At 46.7% G+C, this 10,504-nt stretch overlaps 1 protein-coding gene across 1 annotated transcript; it reads right to left on the minus strand.

Moving 5' to 3' along the window:
* Positions 1–118: 118 nt before the first annotated feature.
* On the minus strand, positions 119–10,170 carry LOC120310637 (perilipin-3-like). Its single transcript, XM_039349273.1, has 5 exons — positions 10,031–10,170; positions 4,169–4,628; positions 3,181–3,380; positions 1,485–1,622; positions 119–1,020 (listed from the first exon to the last, which is right to left on the minus strand). Exons 2-5 carry the CDS (start codon positions 4,548–4,550, stop codon positions 505–507), a joined length of 1,236 nt encoding a protein of 411 aa, XP_039205207.1. The 5' UTR covers positions 4,551–4,628; positions 10,031–10,170; the 3' UTR covers positions 119–504.
* Positions 10,171–10,504: the final 334 nt, after the last annotated feature.

The raw sequence follows: 10,504 nt of genomic DNA on the forward strand, positions 1-10,504 counted from the left end.
GGCTTTCAAAAGTAGCACAGCTAAGGAAAAGGTGAAAAAAATGGCGGACTGCGTTGTTTGGCGACCCCCGTGAAATGGTCGTTCGACCCCAAATGGGGTCCCGACCCACAGGTTGAGATCCACTGCTCTCTCTCTCTCTCTCTCTCTCTCTCTCTCTCTCTCTCTCTCTCTCTATCTCTATCTCTCTGCAAGCCTTTAGCTTTCCTGTTTCTCTTTTCACAGGGACTGGAGTTCGCCTCTTGGAAATTGGGTCTCCTTCATCTGACTTTTTGGGAGAAGGCCTCCAGCATCATGGGGTGGGGGGTGGGGGGGCATTGTAGTTGGGGAGGAAGAGCTGCAAAACTTTTAGGGCAACTTGCCCGGCCCTTCAGAGGCTCCCAGGATGTCCACAGGGTGTGGTCAAAGAAGATGGTGGTCCCAAAGAGGCCATCAACACTCTGTTGTGGTCAACACCTGGAGACTCTTGACCACGCCTTGTGGACAGCCCTGGAGACTTTGCCTCTCCTAGTTCTTCTCTTGGGGGGCCTTCTCGGACCCCGCTAACAGCTCCTTCAAGGCCCCCATCGCCTCTGTGGACTCTCTCGGGTCCTCCTCAGTTGTCTTCTCCATCCTCTTTGCCCTTTTAGCTGCCACCTTCTCCAACGAGGGTGCCCTGGCCTCTTTGCTCGTCTCCTTCAGCTGCACCACCTGGGGGGTCCCCGATCCTCCTGCCTGGGATCGGAAGGGCCCCACGATCCAATTCAGAGGGGTGATCTGGATGAGGTGTTCGGCCAACGTGTGGAGAACCTCTCGGGCTTGGGAAATCATCTCCTGGCTCTGGGTGAGGAGGCCGGAGGGCAGATCCTGGAAGGACTCGGCAGAAGAGAAGGAGCGATGGAGCTGCTGGAAGTTACTCTGAGTCTGGTCCACTCTTTCCCGGAGGTTTCTGGGCAGCACTTCCACGGTGGACATCAGCCAGGTGTAAGCAGGACTCAGATTTTGGATGAGGGATCGTAACATGGCCAAAGTCAACGGCTCGACCTGCGGAGGACAAATTTGGTGCATCACCAACATGAGCATAGCTTGGCGATTGAGACTTTGTGATTGGGACTTGCCATTAACTAGTGTTTTTTTTTCAAATAGGGCCTCTGGAAGATGGGTGGACTTCAACTCCCAGAATTCCCCAGCAGCATTCTGGGAGTTGAAGTCCACCTATCTTCCCCAGCCAGCTATGTTCCTGGCTTCTGCAGGGAAGGTCAAAGTGGAAAGCTGCAGCAAACAGATAGAGATAACATTGAAGTACACACACACCCGTGTTCCTGGACCTCCGTAGTGTCTATGACAGTCTTTCTCAGTAACTTTCAGATGGGATCCACGTATCTGAAAGCAGCCAAATTTGACAACAACAACAACAACAACAACCCTGCAATGAACAATAGTTTAACATGCAATAAATCCACCTAGTCATAAATCGGGAATTACCTGTACTTGGAAGCATAGAATACCTGCTGTGGGGTGTTTTCTTTCTTTCTTCTTTCCTGATCCTCTTCCGGCTGAATTTGGGTCCATTTAAGCAAAGTTTGGTTAAGTTTCTGTTGTGCTTCCTGGAACTGACTCCCTGCGCTATTTTTCACATGTGCCACCTGCCAGCCAAGCAGAAATCAAAACAATTTAAGAAAGCGGTGTAATACTATTCAGCTTGTAACCCGATGCAGGCAGTCCTAAATTGAACCTGCAATTGTATATTGCGATCTTCATTATAAAGCAGGTCGTCGCACGTCGGAACACGACCCCACCCCAAACCCCCGATGACCATGTGGATGCTGCAACCGTCACTAAGTGTAAAATATAATCATCATCATCATCATCATCATCATCATCAAGCAAGGGTACTACCAATAGTGATAGGTGCCTTGGGTGCAATCCCAAAACAACTGGAACACCACTTGAACACCATCATTGGCATTGACAAATTCGCTATTAGTCAATTGCAAAAGGCTGCCTTACTAGGAACTGCTTCCATCCCCCCTGCGACGATATCTGTAATACCATCAAACATCCACATCTGCCTATCCCAGGTCCTGGGTAAGGACTCAATAGGTAGACAAAATGCCAAATCCAGGCTGACTGTGCGATGATCCATAATAATAATAATAATAATAATAAAAAGTTGGAAGGGACCTTGAAGGTCATCTAGTCCAACCCCTTGCTTAGGCAGGTAACCCTATACCATTTCAGACAAACGGCTGTCCAGTCTCTTCTTAAAAACTTCCAGTGTTGGAGCATTCACCGCTTCTGGAGGCAGGTTGTTCCACTGGCTAATTGTTCTCACTGTCAGGAAGTTTCTCCTTAGTTCTAGGTTGCTTCTCTCCTTGGTTAGTTTCCATCCGTTGCTTCTTGTCCTGCCTTCAGGCGCTTTGGAGAATAAGTTGACCCCCCTCTTCTTTGGGGCAGCCCCTGAGATATTGGAGCACTGCTATCATGTCCCCCCACGTCCTTCTCTTCATTAAACTAGACATACCCAATTCCAGCAGCCGTTCCTTGTATGTTTTAGCCTCCAGTCCCCTAATCATCTTTGTTGCTCTTCTCTGCACTCTTTCTAGAGTCCCAACATCTTTTTTACATCATGGTGACCAAAACTGGATGCCGTATTCCAAGTGTGGCCTTACTAAAGCATTGTAAAGTGATATTAACACATGATCTTGACTCTATCCCTCTGTTAATGCAGCCCAGCACTGTGTTGGCTTTTTTGGCAGCTGCAGCACACAGCTGGCTCATATTTAAATGATTGTCCACTAGGACTCCGAGATCCCTCTTGCAGTTACTACTATTGAGCAAGGTACCCCCTATACCTGCACATTTGGTTTTTCTTGCCTAAATGTAGAACTTTACTTTTTTCACCATTGAATTTCATTTTGTTAGATGGCGCCCAGTGTTCAAGTCTGTCCAGATCCTCCTGTATCCTAAGCCTGTCTTCTGGAGTGTTGGCTATTCCTGCCAGCTTGGTGTCGTCTGCAAATTTGATGAGTTCCCCATCTATCCCCTCATCTAGATCATTGATAAAGACATTGAAGAGCACTGAGCCCATAAGTCACTTTTTTCAGTGCCATTCTAACTTTGGATGGTTGCTAAACGAACGGTTGTACGTCGAGGATTACCTGTACCTTGGATTGCACTGATTTGAACCCAGGGCCGGCTTACCAGGTTAATCACATACTGGAGCTGGGTGAGCATGTCCTGAGTGTTTTCCTGGACCACATGAAGCCGATTCAGGGAATGTCGGTAGACCCGGGAACGGAGTTTGCTGGAGAGGGACCCCAGACGGACAAAATAGCTCTGCTCCCTCTGCTGCTGGTCGATGGCGGCCTGGCTGACGCCGTGGACCTCGGTGGCCAGCTGGGCTGCAGGGAGGACAAAGCAGGTGTGAACAGGTCCCCTTCCTGCCCAGGAAGGATCAGCCGCCCCAGCCTTTTCATCTTCAAATTTTGTCTGCCTCATGAGTCGCCTGTGGATGAGAGGGCTGGCCCACAAGAAAGGGAAGGAAGGAAGGAAGGGAGGGAGGGAGGGGAGGGAAGGAAAGGAAAGGAAAGGAAAGGAAAGGAAAGGAAAGGAAAGGAAGGAAAGGAAGGAAAGGAAGGAAAGGGACCTTAGAGGTCATCTAGTCCAACCCCCTGCTCGGACAGGAAAGGCCTATACCATTTCGGACAAATGGCTGTCCAGTCTCTTCTTAAAAACTTCCAGTGTTGGAGCATTCACCACTTCTGGAGGCAGGTAGTTCCACTGGTTAATTGTTCTAACTCTCAGGACGTTTCTCCTTAGTTCCAGGTTGCTTCTCTCCTTGGTTAGTTTCCACTGTTGCTTCAAGGAGAGAAGCAACTTGGAACTAAGGAGAAACATCCTGACAGTTAGAACAATTAACCAGTGGAACAACCTGCCTCCAGAAACGGTGACCCCGGGATACTGCGACCGTCGTAAGTATGAACCGGTTGTCAAGCATCGGAATAGAAATCACGCGACCACGGGGGAATGCTGCAACGGTCATTCAGCGTGGAAAAACGGCCGTACGTCCCTTTTTTGGAGTGCCGTTGTAACTTTGAACGGTCACTAAAGGAACTGTCGTAAGTCGAGGACGGCCTGGATTGGGTAATCAAAGGTGCCGTGTTCAAGAACGTGGCGCCTCTGCTCTTACCGAGCTCTTCTTCGGACACAGGAAGGTAATAGTCCACCATCTGCTCCGTCTTATCCAACACGGTGTCCACCCCGCTGGCCACGGCTTGCCGGAACAACGTGGCCATCTCCACCCCTTCCTGGACGGCCCCCGAGCTCTGCATCTGACGGGCGGCGTTGACCGTGGTGGACACCACCGATCGGGTCAGGTCAACGCCTTCGTTGAGGGTCTGCTTGCCCAGCTTGACCACGTCAGCCGCCCGATGAGTCATGAGATCCTTGGCTCCACTGGCGGCGCTCCGGGCCGTGGTGACGGTGGAGTTCACCACGGATTTGGTCAAGGTGATGCCGTCCTGGACGATGTCCTTGGTCAGGCCGACAGCGGCGGTCACTTTCTGGGTCATGCGGCCCTTGGCTTCGCCGGCCGCCTGGACGGTGGAAGAAACCACCGACTTGGTCAAGGTGACGCCGTCTTCGAAGACCTAGAAGGAGGAGGAAGAAGGTCAAAGGCCGAGCGAGAAGCATTGGGTGGAGATTCAGGAGCAAGAAAGTCCGAGACGGGAAGTTCTCGGGCACTTTCGTATCCCAAAGATTTGGGACACTGGGATGGGTGCCGCAAGGATGGCCGGTCATCTGAAACAACCTGCCATTGAACTCATCTATGTATGCCACAAAATCTCATTTTAATGTATGCTGATTAGTATATTTAAAATGACAATAATGTTATTATTCTATTCTATTCCATTCTATATTCTATTCTATATTCTATTCCATTCCATTCTATATTCTATTTTATTCTATATTCTATTCTATTCTATATTCTATAGTCTATAGTCTATAGTCTATAGTCTATATTCTATATTCTATTCTATTCTATTCTATCCTATCCTATCCTATCCTATCCTATCCTATTCTATTCTATTCTATTCTATCCTATCCCATACTCTATTTTATATCCTATCCTATATTCTATTTTATATCCTGTCCTATCCTGTTCTATATTCTATTCTATATCCTGTCATCCTATCCTATATTCTATTCTATATCCTGTCATCCTATCCCATATTCTATTTTCTATCCTATCCTATTCTATTCTATATCCTACCCTATTCTATATTCTATTCTATATCCTGTCATCCTATCCCATATTCTATTTTCTATCCTATCCCATCCTATCCTATCCTATCCTATCCTATCCTTCTATTTTATATCCTATCCTATCCTATTCTATATTCTATTCTATATCCTGTCTCATCCTATCCCATATTCTATTTTATATCCTATCCTATCCTATCCTATATTCTATTTTATATCCTATCCTATCCTATTCTATTCTATCCTATTCTATTCTATCCTATCCCATACTCTATTTTATATCCTATCCTATCCTATATTCTATTTTATATCCTGTCCAATCCTATTCTATATCCTGTCTCATCCTACCCTATATTCTATTCTATATCCTATCCTATTCTATATTCTATTCTATATCCTGTCATCCTATCCCATATTCTATTTTCTATCCTATCCTATCCTATCCTATCCTATCCTATCCTATCCTATCCTATCCTTCTATTTTATATCCTATCCTATTCTATATTCTATTCTATCACTGTTCTCTATCGCCTACTCACTCTATATTCTTATTTCGAGATCCCTGAATTCTATCCTATCATATATTCTGTATTTTAAGGCCATGTATCCACTATAAGCAGTTCTACACATCTATTCTATATCCTGTCTCATCCTATCCCATATTCTATTTTATAGCCTATCCTATCCTATCCTATCCTATCCTATCCTATCCTATCCTATCCTATCCTATCCCATATTCTATTTTATAGCCTATCCTGTCCTATCCTTGTAAATTTTTGTGCAAACACCAGGAAATGGTTGAGTGGAAAACTCCAATTAAAATCAGAGAATGACTCTAGAGCCACTGAGTAAAATATACAAAGAGTCCTCCACTTATAACCGATCACTTAGCGACCATTCAAAGTTACGATCTACCTGAAAAAATTGAGTTACAACCCAGTTCTAAAGTTCCAACGTCACTCCCCCCCCCAGCAGTAATCTTCAATTTAGGATTGTAATGGAGTCTGCCGATTACAGTTGTATGTTGTGATGGGTGTAAGTCGGGTCGGTCAAGTGGCTGTGGTTTATGACAGTTTTGTCAAAAAAAAAAAGGGAAATTACCTCCAGTTTTCAGTAAAACTGTGCCCATAGCCAACCGTGGGTTCGCTTAATGATGGCAGTGTTCGTTTAACCACAGCAGCGTTCACTTAATGGCTCCCTCAGAAAGGTTGCAAAATCGGGTGGATCATGTGAGTGACCTGCTTTATGACCGTTACAACTTGTGACTGTAATGGACTGGCTTCGTTACGGTTGTATGTTGAGGACTATCTGTATTTCGAAGGATACGGTGAGTCTGCGGGGTTCTGTCAACTGGACAGTTTTCCTGCAGACGTTTCATTCCCCTGCTAGGTCACGTCATCAGTGCAAGGAGGAGCGAAGCTTGCTGATATCCCAAAGGTGTTTATTTTTCAGGAGGCAAGTGGACTTTCTTGTTTCTCCTTTGAAGACGTTTCATTTCTCCTCCAAGAAGCTTCATCAGCTCTGACATGGTGGGGAAGGGAAGGATTTATACTCCTGGCAGACAGCCGGTCATTTGCCTCCTTTTAGAGCAGCGGTTCTCAACCTGTGGGTTGCAACCCCATTTGGGATCGAACGACCATTTCACGGGGGTCGCCAAACAACGCAGTCCGCCATTTTCCCCCCTTTTCCTTAGCTGTGCTACTCCCTTTTATTCTATTGGCTTTTGAAAGCCAATAGAATAGACTCTCTTGAATAGAGTCTAATTCTATTGGCTTTCAAAAGCCAATATGAATTGTCCAGGCTGTCTCTGCCCTGCTGAGCCCGCCAAAAGTCCCATTCTGCAAACGGTGCTGCAAGTTGTCTGCAGCGAAGGCCAGCTGTCTGGAAGCTTCCACCCCTGCTTCCACCCCTGCGGGCGCAGGGAGGGTTGCTGGTGCACGTGGGGCCCGGCGGGTGCCTTACCTCCCTTGGACTGGGCCAGCTGGTGGCCCAGCTGGTGGTCGGCCTGCGCCGTCTCTGCCGCTTGCCAGCTACGCCTCGGCCAGCACAGGGGGCGGCACCACGCATGCGTGACACTCCCGGGAAGGGAAAGTCCTTGACTTACAACTGGTTGGGTAGTCCTCGACTTACGATCAGTTGGGTAGTCCTCAACTTACGACCAGTTGGGGGTCGCGGCATTAAAAAGGTTGAGAACCACTGTTTTAGAGAGTCGTTGAGGCCACTTGGAGGTTTATCTGTGGTACGTCATCACCCATCTCCAGTCTACAACACGGTCCTTTCCGCAATTCCGAGAAGGGTTTATCTGTGTCAGCTGAGTAGTGCAAATGGCTGGGGAGCCTTTTTGGAACTGCTGAAAGGACTTTGTTGTAGACTGTGACCCTGCGGACACAGACAAATCTCCAAGTGGCCTCAACGACTCTCCAAAAGGAGGCAAATGACCAGCTGTCTGCCAGGAGTATAAATCCTTCCATTCCCCACCATGCAGTCAGAGCTGGAGAAGCTTCTGGGAGGAGAAGCGAAACGTCTTCAAAGAAAAACAGGAAAGTCCAGATGCCTCCTAAGTGCCTGGATGACTGAGCGTCTCCCGAGACATTACGTTTGCTGATAGTTTTTCTGTCCTGATCTCTTTACAGATATTATAATAGATTACAAGTTCTTGATAGATAGGAATTCGGCCAACCCTGGGGTGGAGTTCTTTCACTGCTCCTTTATCAGATTCGGTTTCTTGTTTATCCAGAGGTTAATTACTGGGGGGGAAAATATGTTTTGCCTTGTTTCTTTCCTCCCTTGTCTTTTAATTGTACCTTTTAAAAAGAATCTCTGGAATCATAGGGTTGAAAGGGAACTCTGAGGTCATCTAGTCCGACGCTCTACGGATTGCACTGATTCACTATAGGACGAAAACTCCAGTGACAAGGAAGGAGCCTCTCCTTGCAGTAGGCAAGAAAAACCAAATCCATAGGTATAGTATAGGGGGTACCTTGCTCAATAGTAGCAACTGTGAGAGGGATCTCGGAGTCCTAGTGGACAATCACTTAAATAGGAGCCAGCCGTGTGCTGCAGCTGCCAAAAAGGCCAACACAGTGCTAGGCTGCATTAACAGAGGGATAGACTCAAGATCACGTGATATGTTAATACTACTTTACAAGGCCTTGGTAAGGCCACACTTGGAGTACTGCATCCGGTTTTGGTCACCACGATGTAAAAAAGATGTTGAGACTCTAGAAAGAGTACAGAGAAGAGCAACAAAGATGATTAGGGGACTGGTCATCAGTCCTTATAAAGCATATAAGGAACGGCTGCTGGAATTGGGTATGTCTAGTTTCATGAAGAGAAGGACGAGGGGGGACATGATAGCAGTCTTCCACTATCTCAGGGGCTGCCCCAAAGAAGAGGGAGTCAAGCTATTCTCCAAAGCAGCTGAAGGCAGGACAAGAAACAAAGGATGGAAACTGATCAAGGAGAGAAGCAACCTAGAACTAAGGAGAAACTTCCTGACAGTTAAAACAATTAATCAGTGGAACAACCTGCCTCCAGAAGCGGTGAATGCTCCAACACTGGAAGCTTTTAAGAGACTGGACAGCCATTTGTCCGAAATGGTATAGGGTTTCCTGCCTGAGCAGGGGGTTGGACTAGATGACCTCCAAGGTCCCTTCCAACTTTACTCTTATTATTATTATTAAGGACGAGGAAGGACATAATAGCAGTCTTCCAGTATCTTGGGCTGCCCCAAAGAAGAGGCAGTCAAGCTCTTCTCCAAAGCACCTGAAGGCAGGACAAGAAGCAACGGATGGAAACTGATCAAGGAGAGAAGCAACCTAGAACTAAGGAGAAACTTCCTGACAGTTAGAACATTAACCAGTGGAACAACCTGCCTCCAGAAGCAGTGAATGCTTCAACACTGGAAGTTTTTAAGAAGAGATGGACAGCCATTTGTCCGAAATGGTATAGGGTTTCCTGCCTGAGCAGGTGGTTGGACTAGATGACCTCCAAGGTCTCTTCCAAGGGAGAAGCAGTCCTTGATTTAAGACCGTTCAAAGTTGCGATGGCACTTAAAAAAGTGGCGTAGGACCATTTTTCACATTTATGACCGTCGCAGCATTCCCACGGTCAAGTGATCAAAATTCAGACACTTGGCGACTGACTCATATTTATGACGGCCGCAGTGATCCCCTTTTGTGACCTTCTGACAAGTAAAGTCACTGGGGAAACCACATTCGCTTAATGACAGGGTTGCTAACTTAATAACCGCAGTGATTCACTTAAGAAATATGGCAAGAAAAGTTGTAAAATAGGGCAAAACTTACTTAACATATTTCTCACTTAGCAACATCAGTTTTGGGCTCAGTTGTGGTTGTAAGTTGTGGACTACTAAAGTTTCAACCCTCTAGAGCGGGGGTGGGGGAGAACTACAGGTATGGCCCTTTTATGACTTGTGGACTTCAACTCCCAGAATTCCTGAACCAGAATGGCTGAGCCTGGCTGGCTCAGGAATGCTGGGAGTTAAAGTCCACAAGTCATAAAAGGGCCATAGTTACCTGCCCTAGAGTAGGGATCTTCAAACTTGGCCCTTTTATGATTTGTGGACTTCAACTCCCAGAATTCCTCAGCCAGGCACGCTGGCCGAGGAATTCTGGGAGTTGAAGTCCACAAGTCCTAAAAGGGCCAAAGACCCCTGCTTTGGAGCAATGTTTCTCAACCTGGAGAAACTTTAAGATGTGTGGACGTCAACTCCCAGAATTCCCCAGCCAGCAAGGTGCGTTCTGGGAACTTTGCTAATTTATGTTACCTGGTAAGTTGGTTGATGAAGAATTGGCAGTTTTTTCTCCAACTTGTCCAAACCTTTGCAAGCATAGTCGTTCACGGTTGCAACTGGAAAGGAAGAAAAAAAAAAACATTTTTAAACTTTTGGCCTTAAGTCAAACCAGCCTCACACTATGTTTCCGTCTGAAACAGTTGCAGGACTTGGGTCTGGCTAGTCTAAAGAAAAGAAGAAATAGGGGAGGCATGATAGCCGTGTTCCAGTATCTGGGGGGCTCCCACAAAGATGAGGGGGTCACGTTATTCTCCAAAGCACCAGAGAGAAGGACGAGAAACAACGGTTGGAAGCTGACCAAAGAGAGAAGCAACCTGGAATTAAGGAGAAACTTCCTGACAGTGAGGACAATTAACCAGTGGAAAAGCTTGCCACCAAAAATCGTGGGCACTCCATCACTGGAGATTTTTTAAAAGAGGCTAAACAGTCACTTGTCTGAAATGGTAT

This window comes from Crotalus tigris, unplaced genomic scaffold, assembly GCF_016545835.1.
Source record: "Crotalus tigris isolate CLP2741 ecotype Arizona unplaced genomic scaffold, ASM1654583v1 scf7180000018244.697701, whole genome shotgun sequence".
NCBI classification, from domain to species: domain Eukaryota; kingdom Metazoa; phylum Chordata; class Lepidosauria; order Squamata; family Viperidae; genus Crotalus; species Crotalus tigris.

Bases quoted from the DNA above. Each gene is read 5' to 3' on its own strand.
- LOC120310637 (XM_039349273.1), bottom strand. From the start codon at position 4,550: ATGACCCAGAAAGTGACCGCCGCTGTCGGCCTGACCAAGGACATCGTC. The intron at 1,623-3,180 runs GTAAGCCGGCCC...CTTGGCTGGCAG, and splicing joins TCCAGTATGTGATTAACCTG to GTGGCACATGTGAAAAATAG. The intron at 1,021-1,484 runs GTATTCTATGCT...TGTCCTCCGCAG, and splicing joins AAGAAAACACCCCACAGCAG to GTCGAGCCGTTGACTTTGGC.